At 39.2% G+C, this 20,999-nt stretch overlaps 3 protein-coding genes across 6 annotated transcripts; 1 reads left to right on the top strand and 2 right to left on the bottom strand.

Annotated features, from left to right (window-relative positions):
* Positions 1-887: 887 nt before the first annotated feature.
* Positions 888-3,499, bottom strand: LOC109632338 (uncharacterized). Of its 2 annotated transcripts, XM_020091564.2 has the most exons (7): positions 3,343-3,499; positions 2,985-3,245; positions 2,557-2,862; positions 2,419-2,472; positions 2,039-2,137; positions 1,530-1,579; positions 888-1,441 (listed from the first exon to the last, which is right to left on the bottom strand). In XM_020091564.2, the coding sequence occupies exons 1-7, from the start codon at positions 3,398-3,400 to the stop codon at positions 1,328-1,330; spliced, it is 942 nt and encodes a 313-aa protein (XP_019947123.2). In that variant the 5' UTR covers positions 3,401-3,499; the 3' UTR covers positions 888-1,327. The 2 variants fall into 2 exon arrangements, with proteins under 2 accessions (XP_019947123.2, XP_069371326.1); XM_069515225.1 differs by lacking the exon at positions 2,557-2,862.
* Positions 3,500-5,494: 1,995 nt separating this feature from the next.
* LOC109632579 (mitochondrial basic amino acids transporter-like) lies at positions 5,495-12,893 on the bottom strand. Its single transcript, XM_020091941.2, has 4 exons — positions 12,756-12,893; positions 9,771-9,814; positions 9,391-9,474; positions 5,495-8,473 (listed from the first exon to the last, which is right to left on the bottom strand). Exons 1-4 carry the CDS (start codon positions 12,781-12,783, stop codon positions 7,703-7,705), a joined length of 927 nt encoding a protein of 308 aa, XP_019947500.1. The 5' UTR covers positions 12,784-12,893; the 3' UTR covers positions 5,495-7,702.
* Positions 12,623-19,694, top strand: slc25a47a (solute carrier family 25 member 47a). 3 transcript variants are annotated; one of them, XM_069514658.1, is made up of 7 exons: positions 12,623-12,734; positions 14,164-14,380; positions 15,391-15,434; positions 15,517-15,588; positions 16,628-16,810; positions 16,961-17,225; positions 18,070-19,694. In XM_069514658.1, exons 2-7 carry the CDS (start codon positions 14,344-14,346, stop codon positions 18,378-18,380), a joined length of 912 nt encoding a protein of 303 aa, XP_069370759.1. In that variant the 5' UTR covers positions 12,623-12,734; positions 14,164-14,343; the 3' UTR covers positions 18,381-19,694. The 3 variants fall into 3 exon arrangements, with proteins under 3 accessions (XP_069370759.1, XP_069370758.1, XP_069370761.1); XM_069514660.1 differs by lacking the exon at positions 12,623-12,734 and adding an exon at positions 15,832-15,878 and having other exon boundaries at positions 14,265-14,380; XM_069514657.1 differs by lacking the exon at positions 12,623-12,734 and having other exon boundaries at positions 13,258-14,380.
* Positions 19,695-20,999: the final 1,305 nt, after the last annotated feature.

Genomic DNA, 20,999 nt, shown 5'->3' with positions numbered 1-20,999 from the left:
AAAAAAGTTTTTAGGGAAAGATGCTCCGTCTAGATTAAATCAAGAAAATCAACATGTTCAGTAAATCTGCTTTCGTTTCATGTGATAAGTAACGAGGGCTTCTTCTCTTTATTCACCCTCCACTTTCTTGTCAATGTGTCTTCTTACCATCTCTTCAACCCCCTCAGATTCTTGGTTGTAGCCAATCACACACCTTAGGTGTGTAGATTAGCTGTGCTGCACTGCACTGTGAACACAGTAGTGGGCTGGCTGCAAGTATTTAAAATGCAAATAAGGCAACACTGGGACCGGCTCCGGCAGTCTCTCACCTGCTGTGGCTGTTGGTACACTGTGTGTGTGTGTGTGTACGTACTGGCAGCAGAAAGCAGCAGCAGCTGTAGACTGAAGCCTGGATCACAAATTCCGTTTAATTTAGTGTTTGCAAAAGGAAAATTTCAGGTTTGTGCTCAAAATCAAGAGCCATTGGCCGTGAAGCTTAAACTACTGAATCTCAATACTCCATCAGCTGCATGACTGAACAGTACCACTGAAATACTGTTCTTTGGAAACACGTTTCTTGTTTTTATCACCACCATATCCTGCAAGTTCCTCCCCTTGGTTTGATATCACTTAATAATAGTATATCTCAAGTAAAATGAGTCTGCATTCAGCAGCAGTGTAACTAATCCCCCACTCTGCCATATTATTTGAAAGAGAATAGTTAATTCTCATCTGTTTGCTGTTTTATTGTCTTGTACTTTATGAAGTGCCCTTGATGTAGTTTCCCTTTACACAAATGATGCAGGAAAAAAATGTTGACAAATGTATCCATATATTGTTGTGATGGCTCACAATGAAGCACACGCTTTAAATACAACAAGAGTCGAAAAATGTGTAAGTCCATAAAGTTTAAGCTTTACGAGAGTAAAGTTTTATTATAGACCTGAACATGAATACACATTTGCAGAGAAATTAGTCAGAAACATGAACGACAATACACGTGTTAATCTCTTGAAAACATTTTTTTTTCGTTATATTAAAAATTATACATAATTGTAAATACAATGTATATAATCCAACTGTTCACCTGTTGTTTAAAAGCCTGCCATTTCTATTTAAAGATAAGTAAACACACTGAGGTAGATTGTTCAAAAACTTCTCACATCTTTTTATATCTCACCACTAAATCACCAAAGTAAATAACAAATACCTCTTAGACTTATGTGTTGACTACAGTAACAGTACATTGATCTGATGTGGAGTGTTTCACAGTATTGGAATGTGCAGCAGTGGCACAAGAGGAGCTCAAAAACAAAGTAAAAATACATATTATATATTGGACAGATGACTATTTGTACCGTACACAGGAGTATTCAGTGGACTCACAGTCATGATCCCACACTCTGTCAGAGCCGCTGGGGAGAATAATGTCAGCGTAGATGACATCATCTGTATTCACGACCTAAAGACATACACAGATGTACATTTCAAAATGCTCCAAAGAGTAAAAGAGGTGGCTGATTGCTGTATGTTATCGACATGTGACTTACGGTGATTGTACTGGACTTGTCTGAACAAGGCCCTTCGGACAGCTGGTTGTCTAAAAATACAAATTAACAGATTCATATTATTATGTTTACTTTAATGATGTGTCAGAGACACAACCACATGTGATCAGTTCTCACTTCCCTTCTCTACATGCAAATGAACACGTGTGTCATTTGTGTTACTTCAGACCAAATGATGTTGTTTCGACCCAGTCTGAGTTTACAGATGTGTCTGATATCAGTGTTTGTGCTTGAGTCAGGACCTACAAAGTGTTGAAACTTATGACTCATGAGGTTTTACATTTGCAAAATATTTTTACTCGATGTGAGAACCATGTGGCAACAGAACTTGCCGGACATTGGCACATCTCATGTGCATTGCACACTTTTGGAAGGTGTCATGTTTGGACACATGTTCCAAAGTGACTGTGACACACACATGTACGGCCTTTTCTGGGCAGAGTGATTTCAGCAGACCCTTCCTATGGTTTCAGGATGTTTGGAGAACTTACTTGTTCTTCTTCTGTTCAGAACAAACACTGCAACCGCCGCTGACAAAACCACGCAGCCTGCAACCCCCACAGCTGCCCCGATCATGTCCTGGTTACGACCTATAGAAGGGTTAGGAATATCCTACTGAAATATTGAAAACACGCCATCCACAGCCAGTCTATATTTTTAAGCAATACTTTGAGAGTTATACCACTTTGTTATTTAAATTTAAATCAACCTGGAGTACCGGAAATATTGCCTCTTTGTATGTCTATGTAACTTAGTACTTAGTGCTTTCTACAATATTATTATCATGTTTGCCTTTTGCTGTATCTGTAGGATTATTAATTACATATTTTCAGTTTTTATATAAGCAACAATGTTGCTCTCTGTAGCACACCTTGAATTTCAGGACCCGGGTCAATGACGAGGACTCTTCCCTTCCCTTTTGGAGCTACAAAGAATAGAAACATTTGTCGTTAATTCTTCTGCATTTAACAAATAGGGGTCTACTGGTTGGAATCAGTCACAAACAGACCTGGAGCTGTGACCAACAGCTCGACCGATGTCTGGACTCGTTCAAGCACAGTCGCCTGACACCTGAACTTCAGGCTCTCAGGACTTCGAAAGGCAACAGTCAGAGTTATATCACAACAGGACCACTGGGTTATCTGATGCTGGGCGTCGGTTTGAATCTCAGCACCGGCTCCGTCCACCCACTTCAGGCTGATCCCCTGTTGTCTATTGTTAAGGCAATGTGCGTTCTCCACGAACGAGAGTAAAACACACTGCAGTGACACTGTTTTGTTGGGCAGGAGTTTTAACTCTGGGGCAGAGTTATAGGCTGAAAGAGAGACAACAATTTTTCTCCTATCAGATGAAATAGATTCTGTAGTTTTCAGTTTTTAGGTTAATCTATAGATTCTAGTTATGCAATCTTTAGGCTTTAATCTTTAAAGCACTCACTCTCGTAAGTAGAGATGCCGTTTGACCTTTGTTGGCAGCGATGATGTCCAACATCCCCTGTTGTGGGATGTTCCATTCGAAGAGTGCAGCTCTCTTCCTTTGATTTAAATCTCTGGATCTCTCCATTACTGATGATGGCGATGATCTGACTTCTGCTTCTGCTGCTCTTCCACAAATGAAAGCAGACCATGTCCTCTTCACAAGGAAATGTAATATCATAACCCCTGTCTGCAGATGTGAGGGATTCTTCTCCATCCACACCTGTATACAGAGGACAAAAAAGTTATTCTGCCATTTTTAGAAAATAAGATTGTACAAGAGAAATCCAAATGTAAGATTGTGTTAATGTTTCTTTTACCTTTTCTGATTAAAGAAAGCAATATCAGCGTCTCCACGATATGAGCAGTTCCAACCATCCTGTGTGCTGATCTGTTCACTGTGAGCAGCTATACGCCTGAGCTCTGTTCACATTTGTCAACTGTGTTGTGGCTTCGTGCGTTTGTCAACATCCTCAACCTGCTGATTTGGAAAATCCAACTGTTGGTCAGAATGTGAAAAAAAACAGAAATGATTCACACAAACAGAATGAAGCCTTTTCACAAATGCAATAAAGTCATGCAAGATGATGTAACGCAGAATTTAAACATTTCTTTTACTAGGAAATTGAGTATTATGTGTAATTGCACAAGAGTGGTTTCTGCAGTCAAGGGTGAAATTGATAAAACAGCATACATTTACCTTTACAAACACCATGTAGCATTGCTCCGTCAGTACAGAGGCTTTAAATATGATGTGCTTGTCATTATGGATTAATTTAATGATGATGATTTTAAAAATCTAAAGGTTTTTGACCTTCAGTGGTGCTGATCTGAATTCTGTCAGACTCTGACAGCCAACATGTGCAAAGCGGTTAAAATATGGATATTTCAGGGTTTATTAGAAGGACTTCAGTAAATAGCAGAATACAAAAGACGTGTGACCTTTAAACTGAGTTCACATAGCAACTTGAATGGCAATTGTTGATACCTTTTTAAGAGCAACTTGTTTTTTGTATTTGATAATGAAAAAGTAAAATAAGGGACATTTCAAATGTGTTTTGATAATAACAATAATAATAATTATTATAGTATTTAAACTCATCATAATTTATTTTGAAATATACGTTTCCATTAAACCCTACACAAGTGAGTCAATAGAATTTGTGATTAGACTACTTACAATGTTGTTGCTGTTATGCATACTGCTCAGCAGATGGCGCTAAAGGGATGTCATTCAAAATTACAACCAAAGCTCATTTTGTGACAATAAGTGCATTTATCCTCTTTAGCATTTCATTATAATATGTTTATTTCACTAAAGTTAAATGTCGAATTTCACTCTCCCATACTGCTTCTTGAGAGCTGTTCCAGGAAACACAAAGATAGTCAGGACACACTGATGAAGCAAACACATTTATTTATATCCTTAATTCACGGAACCAAGTGGCCCCTCAGTGTTAGTGTTGAATTTTAAGTGACCACACTCATATCAAGCTGAGGCCTTTTCAAAGTATTAAACACCTGACACCTCTGACTCCTGGGCAGCACACACGATCAAAACAAGTTATTCAATATACATTATTTTTGGAAGTACACAGAATTTAAAAGGGGAATTGTGAACTATAGAAGATGGGGTGTAAAGGTGATATCAGACTATAATTGTAAAGAGCATGCAAATTGTAAAAAGGGACACATTTTAGACATTTAAGTTTTTTTTTAAAGTTGTGTCTTCAGGGGTCAGTTTATTAAACTATGGAGTCATCGACAATTCAACAAATCATTAAATAAACCATTAATCTTATCATGACTTGAGTCTGCGGTCCAGTCCAACAGGTTTGCAGCTCAACTCAGAATAGTGAGTACAGTGAGAACAGTGCTCCTTTCTTCTGCAGCACCTTGTAATGTGAAATGAGTTCGTTATAAATGACTTATACAAGCTCTCACTTATTATGTCTAGACACAAGATTAACACTTTATGAGATGTGTGATATAAATATGAGTTAAAATCAGGACAAAAGAAATCTGAATGGTCTATGACAGGATGAAGAAAGAGCCAAAACAGGAACTCGCCAGACAAGTTTAAAACAAGAATTACCACCCTGCAGTTGTATGTCCCGGCCAATCCAATTATTTAAACATTTGTAAAAATTCATTGTGATCTTTATCTTTTACCTCTGAAATCAAATTAGTTAATTACAAATGTGATGGTTATGTCACAACTTTGTTGAGCTTTAGTAAACCAGGGGGAAAAACAACAGGTCTCTGGACAGTCATGTATTGTGACACGAACATTATCTCTGACATCATTTCTGTGTTCAAGTGCATTGCGTCTGTATGAATGTGCAAATATGTCTGTTTCACTTAATGTTGCACAGCTCTAATGTGTTGATGCAATTAGTTATGAGTTACATATTATATCATGTGAGATGTTGTATTTTTCCAGAACAAGATTCCATTAAAAAGACACGCAGCTGCTGAATCATTTTTATTTACCCATTTGTACAGATCCTCAGTGACAAATGGAGACAAGCAGGTTATGTATACATCTATGTTACAAAAATATCATGGTGCAGCTCTTCTGTCAAAACCTCTTCAGTGTAGCAGCGAACTCAAATCAAATGGAGACTTTAAAACCTGCTCAGACTCTGACATTCAGGGACCACACAACTATTTTATACTGAAAAATATGTTATATATGTATATATTTACATTACCAGTCACTTCAAAACAATCTCACATTACTACAGTTACATCCTGTACATATTGCATCTTGCGCATGAGCTGAATTTTGTATTAGCCGTTAAATGGCATTTGCAGATGTGTGTATTTAAAAACACCATCTGACAGTCAATTTTCACAAGGTGGAAATAATGACTGAACACTCCCCTTTGCATTTTTCTCCGGCCTCATCACCGACTATCAAACCGCAACACAACCACAGATTTTTTTCACATGTCTGAGCAGCACTGAACTATTTAAACAAGTAATGTTTAAATTCCAACAACAGGATTCACAAAAAACACTTTCTCCTCCTCAGGGTTTCAATCAGAACATCCCGGAGTTAAAACAGGCTTTACATTCGTCTGTCAAGTCATAGATTCCAGTTTTGCAACTTTAGACGGAGCAGATTATCCGTCGAGCTGATGATTCACTGCCCTGATGGGAAATGACTGGGGGAGAAACTCTTGATTGCTTTGCAGCGAGAAACATTCAGACGGAAATATGCAGAGAAAAATCATCTGACCACGCACATGCAGAAAGCAGGCAATTCCCACTCATTAATAATAGCTGTACATGGCTAATATTGTAACTTCCACAAATAAATACATCTCATTAAAGCCCCAATACAGATGGTTAAACACAGTATATCAATGATTGGTACACAAAAGAAACATCTGTCAATTAAAAAAAATATTATAATAATTCTTCCACAGGGATACTAACTGTAATTTAGGCCTTTTGTCTCAGGTAAATAAAGATAATAAAACAATTCTTCCTGCACCCTTTGAGAGATAACAATTTCAATCACCATCAGAAACCCTAACCTCCAAGAGTGAAATAAATGAGGGTCATCATAAATTCTAGAACTTTTGTTAGCCCCTTTTAATCTTTAAATAAATTAAAAATAAAAACATTACAGAACTGTTAAGGGCAACCCTAGCATGACCTTGCAATAACTGCATCATGTGCTGCTTTAAAATATATACTCAAAGTTCATTTTTATTTGTAAGAAGTAAAACAAACAAATAAAATAAAAAGTCATGTGACCAGTGCAGTGCCACATGACACGCCATGTTCTACATCTGGAATAGGTATTTAATACAGCAGTAAAGTTACAAAGATAAAACGTCACATTATTTGGAAAAAAACACAACATGCCAAACAAGACAGAAACATAACGCCCCCTACAGGTCTGATTCACACGCAGACACTTAGCACTTGAAGAGCCCTTCAGACCAGATGATCTTTGTCCACAAAGGGTAATTATATGCTGAATGGACTGATAGTGCGTTAGGGATAATCGTATCATAGCTGCTATATTGGTTTTGGTTTAAAAGCGGACAGAAGCGATAAGGTGTGTTCCTTACGTCACATGCTACATTCCTTTTCTCTTGCTTAGCTCGCTATTTCCTCTGAAGAGGAAAAAGGTGCTTCTGCGCCATTACACAAAATAAAGGTTTGATATTATAAGGCAGGAAAATTTGTTTCCAATATACATTTAAAAAGAAACAAATTTAAATCAGCATTATATACAGGTGCAGTTAAACACTGCACATTTCAAGATATATCAAATCAAGATATCAACTGTGAGTGTCTACACTGTACACACTACCCAGCCAGTAACAAGTCGAACTCAGTGGAAATAAAGGCTGCTGTTGGAAGCTTTCATGAATCTCATGTTACATATCTCAATTTTATTGATTAATGTTATTAGAGACAACGCCATCCCCATAACGAGTTTGCAACTTTAGAGGCAAACCTAAACTTAAATCTCATCTAAAAATAAATATGTTGTTTTTCCTTTGTTTCCTTTGTGAGATGAAGTAAAAACAAGAGTTTTATATAAACCAGATATTTTCTGACTCAAAACTGGGAATGACTGGCTAGCAAACGGTTCATTTGTATTGTTATTTCTTTCCACGCTCTTGTAAAGTGCCCAGGTTTAGGATCTCTGTGCGGTCACAGGCTGGAGGGTTGAGCCTGCTGCTGTATCTGTGCGTGGTGGCTTGGCTGAGCCTGCTCACAGTCTTGTGGTCGCTCTTCCACTCCCCGCGCATATATGAGAATGAGGGTGACTGTAGCAAAGGTAGCTGCATTCACAGGGAAGGCTCGCAGCAGCGTGGAGGTGAGGCCCCGCGTGAACACCATGTAGCCCTCTCTCCTAACACTCTGTCGCACACAGTCAGCGATGCTGCTGTACTGGTTTACTCCACCCACCCCATCTGCCTGGAGCCGCGATTTGATCACATCCACGGGGTAAGTGGAGAGCCAGGAGGCGATGCCAGCCATGCCCCCAGCAAACAACAGCTTGGGGATCATGTAACGGTCGTTGGGCTCACAGCCAAGGCTACGCGTCAGCACATCGTAGGCTAGGAAATACACTCCGAAGCCAGGTGTTTCGCGGATAAGCGTGGTCACCATGCCTCTGTTCACGCCCCTCAGACCCTCACGGTTGTAGATGCGCACCAAGCAGTCCAGGGAGTTCTTGTACAACCTCCTGGAGGATTTCTTCTCCCCGGTGCCCTGCATTTGCATGCGGGTCTTAGCCAGCTCCATGGGGCAGCAGATGACACACTGGATTGCACCTGCTGCTGCACCTGCAAGAAACTGGTTCATGGGGGTGTCATGTCCCAGCTTACGCATGGTGTTTCCCTGAACACCAAACACTATAGCATTGATGAATGTAAGGCCCATCATGGGGGACCCAATGCCTTTGTACAAACCAAACAGCTGTGGAGAAAGAGAGAGATGGCACGTTAGACAAGCGGCTTAAAAAACTTTTTAAACTGTGTCATCATTTTTTTATATTGTGGGATTAACACAATCAAAGTTCTTGGTCTACATCTCACAGTGTGAAAACGCCCAGGTTTTCCTTCATTTTCCCTCCGAACAAAAATGTTACAGCAATCTTTGAATAACAAAACCTGTAATGTAAGTTCAAGTCATTTCTCAGGCTGCAGATGGTTTTCTTAAAGGTTCAGTGTGTAAGATTTAGGTGAAAAGGATCTATCAGCAGAAATTTTATATAAAACAATCCTAGTGATGTTTCCACTAGTGTGTTTCACCCAAATTGTATGAATTGTTGTTTTCTTTTTTCTTTATCCGAGAACAAATCCTTTATATTTAAATACTTTATATTTACATTGGGAGTGGGTCCTTTCTACGGCCACCATGTTTTTTACAGTAGCCTGACTGGACAAACTAAACCCCTTTTGAGTTGTTATGACAACTGAAGGCTACCAGAGGTGACAGAGATGTCATGTTTTCAAGGAGAGGGTGAAGTGAGAGGTGTTCAGCTGCAACTTCACCACTAGTTGTCACTAAATTCTACACACTGAACCTTTGAGCTTGAAAATAAACAAACCAAACAGACCTGACCTGATTCTACAGAACTACATTCATTTCCACCAGGAATGTTCCCCAGCTTGGCTTTATGGCATCAGGTGACTCATTCAGTCATAAAACCAAGAGTATTTGAATATGACTCGTACCCATCTGACAATACTTCAATATACTCCAAACAATGAAGAACTGTTAAATACAGTTGCGCAACACAAATATTCCAAACATAACATAATATTCATGCCAGTGTTATGACTACATACAAACATCAGCATTAGATTTGTTTGGAAAATAAATCCACCTACCGACTCCTGCCGGATAATGGACTGGAAACAGTGGTAGGTCCCGCGGTACAGTGGCTTATCAACACTCTGGACCTGCAGTCTCACCTGCACGAGGAGACACTCTTCATATTAAACCCTGGACAACTACTATACATCATTACTGTTTCACACAGGAAATGTTAATGAATTATGTTCACGTCAATTAGATGCATACATTGAGTTGTGAAGAAATAGAACGAACTTAAACTAAGCATTAGATAAATTTGTTTCTGGGAAAGGAACATTAATGAAACAAATGTATGAAAGTTAAGAAAGGGTTGATTGTTTGTATTTAACAGTTGGAATTTTTTTTATAAATGTGAGAAATTTCCCTGTGCGTTAAAAAAATAAACATTTCCTACCTTTACTGTGTCAAACGGGTGTCCAACCAAGACTCCAGCAGCACCTGAAGACACAAAGGAAAATAAAAATGAGTCCTCAAATTAACACCGTAAACAGGAAGGGCCTGAGAGGTGGAAAGATATGATTGATTTTAGTATTTTATTCTATATCAAATGTTTTTTTCACCAATTTAAAACAAATTATTCATAGCATTCAGGCATCTGAAATTACTGGCCACTTCACCTCAAGTTATTATTAACCTACTTACAGACACGATATGATACCCAATGCATGGCCCATGATAATGTCACGATACAGCCATTTTGCGATAATCAATATATTACAGGACAATAGTGATACGATCCTGCACTTAACCCAGAGAGGTTCAATGCAGGATTTGATTTATTTACTTTCACAGAGTTTGACATAAACTACAATTAAACATCGAACAAAAAAGTAAAGTCTTTTCTCAGTGCCTATTTTGTCTTTAACATACACACTGTAACTTATTAATTAGCCACATGTGCCATAATTCCAATGTAAAAAAAACTAATATATACATATATATACATATATATACGTATATATACATATATATACATATATACCCCTCTATGTGTATGCATATATATATATATGTGTATGCATACACATAGAGAGAGAGAGAGAGAGAGAGAGAGACACTCGCTGTCTCTCTCTGCACTGGTTAATAACCTAACTGCTTTACGTGCAATAATGACTTCTAATCATGGAAAACCTGCGCGACCTGATTTGCAGTATTTAAACGTGGAGAAAGTACAGCACATGTTCGACAGTCTTTGCTGGGAGGCATATTCTACACAACTATCTGTGTCTTGGTTTCACACTGGGCTTGCTCAGTGTCACACACCCCACCACTCCCTTTATTGCACATCCACACTGATCTCATATAGAGGTTCTCTGAAATCGTACATAATAAGATCATAGGCGTGAGACACTCCAAACCTCTGATGACTTTTCATCACCCTTACAGTTACTGTGCACAGGCCTTTCCATCTGGCCCCTGCGCCCACAAACTTTGCTTCTGGCACTGTTGTGTAATTTTAGAGCATGCTGCCATCTCCCCCATGGCAACGCTGCCATATTGAGCCGCAGCCAGCTCACAGGGCATTGTCACCCTCTCAAACTTTCTTGAGCACATCTTTGAGCGTTACATAATTTGGGTTAACACAGCATATGCCCTTGATGAGATGCCAGTTTGGGCTTCTCACCTGAAACCTATAAACAGTTCCTATCCTGAACACACGCAACAACAAAAGGTGTAAATAACTTTTCCAACATTAAGAGGTCTCAAATCTGTAATTGTAATCTAAGTAATGGTCTGTTTTTATATGACAGTGTCTGTTTTTATGTTACAGTGTTTAGATCTTGGTTGTTTAAACTATATATTTTAAAATAATGAAGGGTTTTATATCATCTGGCATCTGGATCAAAAGTTGTCAAAGAGTTGAACAAACATTGGCAACAGCTCGCCTCGCAGCCCCTCCAATTCAGCTCCCAATAAAAACCACCTGAATTAATACTGAAGACATCCTAAATAGAAGAAGCTGTAGTGGAGGTAAAGACAACGTCTCCCATGATCTTTTGTTATTATTTTGATTAAGAGACGCATGGGGGCAGAAAACTACATATCGTGTGGTTAATAGTTAACCAGAGCTTATCTCAGGAAACTAACACTTGAAGAAGTACCTGCAGATTATAAACCTGCCCTCTTAGATATCCGCTGATGCCATAAAATGTCAAATATTATTATGATATGGGCAGTGTTGCTGATCAATGAGCAGAATGGCTTTCCTGCTTTCCTGTTATATTTTCAGTGTTGGTTGTATTTCTTGGTCAGGTAAAGAATTAAACTGTTTCAAAAAATAATATGCGGCCAAATAGACATGAAGGAAAATTAAAAACAGGGCTGAAGTTACTGACCCACCTGGGTCACCTCAGTAAACAAACAGTAAGCTAATCCTATAAGCACCTGCATTGTCACATGACTTATTTGTAAAATAGCCTATCAGGAGTGAGTTCTTGCTGTAAGCCGGCATGTGTTTGACACAATGAGCGGTCATTGACCTCAATGTACTGGTATCAACTGAAGCGAGAAGAAAACATAAGCAGCAGGAGGATGTTGCATCATGGTTGTAATAACGAACCTAATGTGTTACCGGCCATCCTTTATGTCCAGGCACGTGAGCGCTTAACCTTCCTGCCAACTTCACTTGTCCCGAGCACCATGACACTTGGCTCACCTTGTTTTGACATTTGAGATGGTTGTCTTTAGATCAACGACAATGTGAGAGGGTGGAAAACCACATGGTGTGCCATGTCAGTCACAGGAGAATAAAAGGGAGCAGGGGATTGGTCTGTGGAGGGGTGTGCACTGATTCATGCTACCTGCCTGTGGCCTGTGTGGAAACTTAAAACAGCTCTGCCATCATGGCTCGAAAGCTCGGGTTGCACTTTTGTAGCGTTTGCTTACTTTCAGTTCTCTCCACAGGCTGCGCATGTGACACCAGGGGGGGAAGTGAAGAAGGTTGGAGTTTCCTTTATTACAAATAACCTGCCTGGTACTTTCATTCATTCATTCCTCAAAAACCTTTAGCGATCACAAATCTATTACAGGGATAATTACAATAACAAACTTCCTGTAATCACTGTAACTTCACCCTGCAGCTGAAAACACAATAACCCAGTGACAACCCACTCATTGTCCCAGCAGCAGGTCAGATGCAGGGAGATGACATTGTTTGCTGAAGTGTGCCGTCCTGCGGTGGAATTTAGAAAATGCACTTGAAATCACGAGAAAGAGTTGCATCACATAGGTTTGTGTGATGCTGGAGCATGAATAAAGAGGAGCACGTCAGCCCGGGCGAAGTGGGTGAACTACCTGTGAGGTCTCGGATCAAGGTGGCCGCTTGGCAAGTGTGCTCATCTAGCTAGCGATAAGACAAGTGGGTGAAACAAGCGCTTACCTCCGATGCATCCTGCAACGAAGTCCATCGCCGCTCTTCAGCGTCTCTTCTCGGCTGAGGGATGGTTCGATCGTGGTCTGAATGAAGAGGATGTGTTTGAAACCTTGATTTCAGAAACCGTTCACTTCTTAAAGCACCTGACAGCTACTGTTAAATCTAGCTTATCTGTTAGCAGCGGCTAGCTAGTTACGAGTCTCTTGGCTACAAGTCTTTACAGTTCGGTTGTCGCTGAAACTCGTCCTCTGTTTAACCGATTGAAAGTCCGCTGCTCTCCTACTCGACCTCCATGAACCGTAGTGGCGATGACAGGCGGCCGCTCCTCCGTCCGTGCAGCTGTAGCAGCAAGCTAGGAGAAGAGGCGGGAGTTACCGGCGTCGGCTCGAGTTTCTGTCCAATCAGAGCGGAGAGGCAACGCCGACACCCCGCTTCCTCCAGATAATCCTCGCCGCTCATTGGCTGAGGGCCTGCAAGGGCTCCCAATGTCGAGATGCGTAATCTGTCCCGTGTGATGTTTTGCTTTTGAATGGACGGTCCAGAGATCCGCGTGCGTAGATGGAGACAGTTGTGTCAACAGTGAATGTTATTTCTACAAAGATGATTAACAGTTGTCACAATTTATTCGTTTTTTTAAACAACTTTTTCAATGGAAAAAAACTTATATAGAAAGAAATCAGGTATATACTAGTATACATATGATAATAACATTATAATAACTCTATTTATATAACACCTTTAAAAAAAAGCTACAGTTACAAAGTGATTATTGAAGAATATAATATATCTTCATAATATATCATAGTTCATATAATAAAAATACAAAACATTTATATATATATATAATTTTACTGGACAAATAAAGCAAGGGATAAACCCAATAGACATAGAAGCAGAGACACATAAGTATAGTATAATAAACAGGTTTAGATAAGAGTGAAGATCAGTAAACATCTGATAAAATACACTTTATTGATCCCATCTATCGAGGAAAGTCACTTGTTACAGCATCAGAATGAGGTTGACAAGAAAATAAAATAGGCAATATAATCTAATAAAATGTAAAAAAAAAAAATATTCACCACCAGTGAAAATATTATTTGTAGAGGAAAGTGCAGTGGCACAGGAGGGTGAATACTCTCCTCAGTTAGAATAATACAGTTGATCAGATATCCAAGGACAACGTCCTCAGGTTTAATAAAGTACCAGACGACATCTTTGATTCTATCTTTGATTCTAACATTCTATGTATTTCTAAATGTGCAGTTTCAGGAAATGATGTAGTTTTAACGAAGTTTACGAAGCTTTAAGAACAGATATTTTATGATGTAGAGTATAAACACGCGAGACATTAATGATGTTTGGCTCCCACATGATTTGATGCTGATGTCTCTGAGGTCTTCCACCCATGCAGTCACAGCGGGTCCCTCGGCTAAACCCGGAAGCGCTGCTGTTTGGCTGAGAGCGTGACACTCCTCCTTCCTCACGTCACGTAACAGCAGCACGCTGAAGGTTATCGTGGGTTTGTATGAAGCGGAGGGAAGAATGCACTCTCATCCGATAACTACCTGCGGACCTGTCACCATCTGACGACATGCAGCTCATTGATTTTGTCTCCGGATCGCTGGCAGGTAAATGCTACGATGCTAGTTTAGCTAGTTTTGGATTGAACGTCAACAGTAAGGAGGCTGCAGTGTTTGCTACATGGCTAAGTTAGCTGCTGTCGGTGAATGTGACTGCAGGACAGCACATTCAAACTACTTCTATTTCTACATGATATATCTGTATGTGTATTTAATAAGTAGTGTTTGTTTCTTGCAAAGCTCGGCAATGAAACAATATCGATGATTATCATCACTAGCAACGTTATACAGGTTCAATAAGCATATCGATACAAGATAATGTTTATGCATGGTGTATAAACACAGTCTATGGTATGAACACATTCAGGATCTACCTCAGATTTGTGTTTATCAAGTGTCGAGAGTCAACATTCAAGAGATCGTTATTGTCACTGTGTAAGTACAATGATATATATAGTTATATTAGATGCCCAATTGGTACATTTAAAAAATAAATGTACTTAACCCTAAAAGCTTACTCTGAAAAAACCCTGAAAATAGGATAAAAATATTTAAAATGTATATTAATTATGTTAAAAAATGACAATCTTCACTGAGAAAAAAAGTCAGTCTTTAAACTTAGAATGAATAATAATAATGTGACATTTATCCTGATAATTATTGACATCGACTCATATGAAATGTTTTATCTCGATATAATTTTGGATGAGGGTTATTATATTAGACGTAGAGGTAAACTGACCTGAAATGTAAGTCCTGTCAACTTTACACTGAACAATTATTTCAAACAGGGTCAACAGGCTTGACTGGTTTTCTGGTCATTTAATTAATGACTTGAATGGGTCAAATTTACTTCTAAGTCAAGACATCAGAAAACAAGCAATACACAGATCAACTTATCTCGAAATCACACATATTCATTAAAACAAGGTCATGTCTAATGAGCAATAAATATTTACACTTGACGTTCCGTCAGCTGTACATGATCACACAGGCTGCACTTAAAGTCAGTAAGGTTGAGCTTCACAGTGTTTGTGTTGTCTTATGTAATTACACAGGAGCCTGTGGAGTTGCTCTGGGCTACCCTCTGGAGACAGTGCGGGTATGTAGCAAGTATTTGAAACACTCAATATAGGTGTTTAAAAAATAGAAATATGAATACAGCATAGTCTTAATCTTTCTAGGTCCGGATCCAGACCCAGAAACAGTTTACTGGAATATGGCAGTGTACTGTTGCGACATTTTCGAAAGAAGGGGTAAGTGGAACTTTTTTTTTCAGCTTTATAATAAACATTCACAGTTGTTTCTGAATGTGTCACTCGAGGTTAGGAAACAGTGGCAACAAGAATGAAACTCATGAGCTCATGCATCTGCCAAGGCCTAATCAAGCTCCACCAAATGTCATGCACTTATAGAAATCAGTTCCCTAAATGTGCCGGATTTCTTATATCAGGATCCTTAGTGAGATTGAAACTCTTCTTTGTTCCTCAAAATTACAGTTTTAAAAGGTTTCGTCTTGGAAAAAAATCCCCTAATGGCCTTAAAGGTACAGTGTGTAGAATTGTGTGATATCTAGTGTTGAAATTGCATGTTGCAGCTGAACACCCCTCACCTCACCCTCTCCTTCCAAACATGAAAAAGAACCTATGGTAGCCTTTAATTGTCGTAAAAAAACTCAAAAGATGTTTAGTTTGTCCAGTCTGGACTAATGTTAAAAAAACATGCCGGCCTCCGTAGAGAGGGTCCCCTCGATATAAATATGAAGTATTTAAATATTACATATTTAAATATAAAGGGCCTTTTCTCGGGTAAAGAAAACTACAATTCATACAGTTTAGATGAAATGAACTAGTGAAAACATCATGAGGATTATTCTACATTAAATTTCTGCCAATAGATCCCTTTCACCTAAATCTTACACACTGGACCTTTAAAATTCTCTAAATGTAACTATATGTAACTATACACCCTCCTTACTCATTTTGGTGATGCAAATATGCTAACATGGCCCCCGCCCCTCCTTGTGAAGTCACAAAACCTGCATGGCTGTTTGAATCTTTTTTTTTTTCAGACTGGCATTTATTCACTGCGGTATTAAAGTGGAAATACTCTGCAATGACTCTGAATGTGTATTTTACTCATAATGTCTTTTATCATATTAAAGGCACAAGTCATCTTGATTTTCACAGACGGGCACTTAAAGCCAACTGAATAGCTAAAAATGGAGTGATACAGTTTTCAGATTTGCTTTGTTTACTTCTTCTCACTGGTGTCCCTCTTTTTTTGTGTCATCAGGTGTATGGCTTCTTCAAAGGCATGTCCTTACCCATCAGCACGATCTCTGTGACCTCCGCTGTAGTATTTGGCACATACAGGAACTGCCTGCAGTGTCTGAACCAGGCACGAGGAGTCGATTGTACGGCTCCAAACAGTAAACTAGATATCTTCCTGTCTGGTATGGTGGCAGGTGTAGTTCAGGTAATGGAGACAATTTTATCAACTGCCTGGAAATGTTTGATTCATTCCATCTTCCATGTTGTTTACAATGCAAAGTCTCGTTGTGTGTTATCTTTATCTGTCCCCGTTTTGAGAAATCTGATAGAGTTCCCTTATCTCCTTATCCAACAGACTTCAGTGCTGGCTCCAGGTGACATCGTGAAAGTACGACTGCAGTGTCAAACCGAGTCCAGGCGAGGAGGACCCAACATGCCCAAACCTAAGTACCATGGTCCAATTCACTGTCTGCTGAGCATTATTAGAGAAGAGGGTTTCCGGGGCCTCTACAGAGGAATACTACCGCTCATACTACGAGATGCGCCATCGTTTGCCACGTACTTTTGGACTTATTCCGTTTGCTGTGAATTACTCACACACAGTGGCAAGAAAAGTCCAGGTGAGTAAAGTCTACTTCCCTGTGAACATGGTTACAGTGGTTACAGATGTGTTTTCTTCTTATTTATTTATACGTTTTTGGTTAAATGTTAAAATATCAAGTTTCAATTACATTTCTGTGTCATGAAGGTTTGATTATGACATCTTAAGAATCATTGAGAATGACTGATTACCCTCTTATATCGGCAGCGGATATTGGACGGGATCTAACACACATACACACACACACACACACACACACAAACATACACAAATATTGACAATGGAGGCAGACTGGCTTGAAACAACAACACTCTGACCATGTTCATTTGCATATAGAGCAGGAAAGTGGTCACTTGAGACAGATGTCTCGACGCATTCTATTACCAGGTGTGAAATGATGTGAGCCCAGAGTCTTGTCCACTTGTCGGATCACACCAGAAGCATGTTAATACCAGAGATGAATGCAGCCTACGTCACCTTTCCACCACGCTCTGCCTTTTCTTTCTTTTGGGGAAGCTGCTTGAATGATTACCGAGCACGACGCCTCTTGCATGTTAAGGCTTAATGCATGTTCTAGTGTTTTTAATTCATTCTTTAAAAATAAACACATTTATTATAATCATTTCATATCTAATAGATGTATGGCAGTTTTCCTGACAATAGGATTATTTAATAACCGTCCTTGTTGGTGCTTGTCGGCTCCTTTGTATGACAGTAAATCAAAAGTGTTGCATGAGCTGAGGTAAACCATGGCTTGCAAACACAACAAGGCAAACATGCAGAAGCCAAGAACGTCCTAATTATGTTACAAGTTCCCTGAGGATACGATGTCTCCCTTTTACATCAGCATCTTCTCATTTCAGATTGGAGCGGCGTAATGCTGGCCGGTGGAACAGCAGGAATTGCGGGTTGGACTGTAGCCACGCCCATGGATGTCATCAAATCCCGTCTGCAGATGGACGGCATTCGGGGGCCGAGGCAATACAGAAGTTTTATCCACTGCTTGACTGACACGGTGCGGGTGGAAGGGGTCGGGGTTTTCTACAGAAGCTTGGGCATCAGCGTTTTGCGTGCATTCCCTGTTGGGGTTGCCGTGTTTGTTACGTACGAGGTTGTCAGTGGTTTCCTCCGACCTGGACCAGGCAGCATTGAACTGCCTTGGAGGCTGAAATAGTATTAACTACTTCCATCATGCTCATTTCTCTGTATTTAATGTTTGTTTTTACAATGACGTCCACAGCTGCAGAGCCTGATAAGGATGGTTTGCACAGCTATCATGTGAGCTTCCTGTTACATATAGTATTTAGCTAGTAAGGGTAACATATCCTAATATGCTCAGGGGAAATGTTCTAAGGCACTGTTGATACCAGATAGTAGACCATGCAGCAGCAAACCACTAGATGTCCTCCCTGGCCAGTGTGTAACCATATCTTGGGTTTTATTATGAATATGACTAGAAAATGCTCTGCATGACTGGTGCCTTTTTTCACCAGAAGAGCAGCCCTCTGGCAATATTTATTCAATTTAGGTTATGGTTGGCTCCTCAAGACCATGTGAGACCTTGAATGTAGAATTTATCAATGAGCTACAATACGCACAATTAGAGAAGCATGAAACCGGTCCAGGGTGCATTATTTCGTCCTCTGCTTGTTTCCAGCTCAGCAGCAACATACTTGATGGTTCATAATATCATAATATTTTAATCTTGATGCAGTGGGTCAAGGCCAAATTCATAGACATCAATCCTCTAAACATATTTTTTTTTTTTTTTAAATTCAACCCATGAATTGTTCTCTGAGAAATCTTTCAATTTTTAAGTAAGTGAAAACAATCGAGGATCTGTCCCCTGATCTTTTCTGAGATTATTATTATTACCAATTGCATTTCAAAATGTGAGTAAGTGAGAATTCTGACAGAACTTAGACTTTGAAATGACTACGGTATAACTACGGCCTTCTCAAATGTGGGATATGTTCACATATCTGAGTTTTAGCTGCAAGTTGGATTCTCATTTTTCATAACTTAAAGTGAACAGCTGCTTTAGCAGTAAGATAATAACAACCATCACACTAAATGATTCATGTCTTCATATCAAGGCCAAGCATCAAATGTTTTTCATTCACTGTTGAAATGTTTTCTGTATGATTATTAGACATGTTTTTATTTGTGCCATGCAAAGCTGTACTGCCACCTAGTGTGTGAGTCAGACATCATCCTGTTAACATCACTCAGATCCATGTCTGCAAGTCATTCACGTGGCCTGCATGAGCTTTGCTCCATCTAAGACCATTCTGAGATTGTTTTTGTTGTGTTGAATATTTCCCTTAAAATGAGCAACTGGAAATTATATTGTTTTCTTTCTATTTCTGCAATATGCACACCTTTGATTATGTTTTTAATATATTTTCTGTGTGTGATACAGTATCTAGAAGGTTACTGCTGCTCCGATATATTTTTGTAACCTTTAATAAATGGGGGAATAATTTAACTTTGATTTGCTTTGAGGAGTCTTTATCAACAACCAATGTAGAGTGTCCTGCAGATCTATTGTGTTAGATGTGGAAAATAGATTACGTAATAAAAGATATCTTAGTAGATGCCTTAAGTCCTTCAAATATTTTAGATGAACAATTTCAAAAGAGAGCTCTTCTTGAAGGCTTCCTGGGAGGAGTCTCTTCAATTAGTTTTCATCATTGAGTTTGAATGTGTGGGTTACAATTATGATTGTCATCAAACAAATGCAGTGCAGGATTTAGTGGAACCTGTTGCTGTGATAGAATTATATCTGCAGTGTGTTGAATAAAAGCACAAACTGATTGACGTAGTATCAAATTACACATTGTGGGAAACCTTAGACCTCGAAAATACATTCACACAGTTTTTCTTGAGGTGGACCAAATTGTTGTGGCAATGTTTTTCCAATGTAGCTTCAAACCTGATTCATTCCCCAACAAAAAACTACTGACAGAGCTTTGATCATTATACTAAATGTTAAAGGTACAGAGTGTAGTATTTAGTGCATGTTGCAGCTGAACACCCCTCACCTCACCCTCTCCTTCCAAACATGAAAAAGAAACTGTGGAAGCTTCAGTTTTCATAAAAACTCAAAAGGTGTTTTGTTTGTCCAGTCTGGACTAATGTTAAAAACATGGCGGCCTCCTTAGAGAGGGTCCCCTCGATGTAAATATAAAGTATTTAAATATAAAGGGACTTTTCTGGGGTAAAGAAAACCACAATTAATACAATTTAGATGAAATGAACTAGTGAAAACATCATGAGGATTATTCTACATTAAATCTCTGCCAATAGTTCCCTTTCACCTAAATCTTACACACTGGACCTTTAAGGTTTTAATTCATTATATCCCCTGAGCACATGACGTGAATGAAAGATCAGATATTATAACTGTACACAAAATGAATGAAGGTATAACAGTGAGCTTAAATAGAAGAAAGAGTTCCCAAAAATGCCCCCCCAGCCCTCCCCCTTTTGGCCACCTCTTCTGTTCCCTTCCAAACTCAGTGTTAGGTGAACAAACAATGAAACAATGAACTGAATGAGATTATCCCACACGCGATATCAAGTGAAAACACAATCAGAGCTGATTGAGTGACCCACCACTGCTCCTTCTGGTCCACACACATTGTTACCACAGTTGTTCCATCTCGCTATCTTTGTATTAGTGGTGAGAAATGACAGGAACTCCACAAGATACTGTACGTGTTAAATGAATGTTGTCACCTGTTTTACATGTGTAATTGGCTCATGTTTATCCCACCATGGGTGCGACGTA

Source organism: Paralichthys olivaceus, chromosome 19 (genome assembly GCF_024713975.1).
Source record: "Paralichthys olivaceus isolate ysfri-2021 chromosome 19, ASM2471397v2, whole genome shotgun sequence".
Taxonomy (NCBI): Eukaryota; Metazoa; Chordata; class Actinopteri; order Pleuronectiformes; family Paralichthyidae; genus Paralichthys; species Paralichthys olivaceus.
This window is presented reverse-complemented; position numbering and strand designations above follow the sequence as displayed.

Coding starts and splice junctions, on each gene's coding strand:
- LOC109632338 (XM_020091564.2), bottom strand. CDS start 3,400: ATGGTTGGAACTGCTCATATCGTGGAGACGCTGATATTGCTTTCTTTA. Junction 2,473..2,556: donor GCTGTTGGTCACAGCTCCAG/GTCTGTTTGTGA, acceptor TATTCTTTGTAG/CTCCAAAAGGGAAGGGAAGA. Junction 2,138..2,418: donor CCCGGGTCCTGAAATTCAAG/GTGTGCTACAGA, acceptor ACCCTTCTATAG/GTCGTAACCAGGACATGATC.
- LOC109632579 (XM_020091941.2), bottom strand. CDS start 12,783: ATGGACTTCGTTGCAGGATGCATCGGAG. Junction 9,475..9,770: donor ACCCGTTTGACACAGTAAAG/GTAGGAAATGTT, acceptor CTCCTCGTGCAG/GTGAGACTGCAGGTCCAGAG. Junction 8,474..9,390: donor CCATTATCCGGCAGGAGTCG/GTAGGTGGATTT, acceptor CTTTCTCCACAG/CTGTTTGGTTTGTACAAAGG.
- slc25a47a (XM_069514658.1), top strand. CDS start 14,344: ATGCAGCTCATTGATTTTGTCTCCGGATCGCTGGCAG. Junction 15,589..16,627: donor CGACATTTTCGAAAGAAGGG/GTAAGTGGAACT, acceptor TTGTGTCATCAG/GTGTATGGCTTCTTCAAAGG. Junction 17,226..18,069: donor CAGTGGCAAGAAAAGTCCAG/GTGAGTAAAGTC, acceptor TTCTCATTTCAG/ATTGGAGCGGCGTAATGCTG.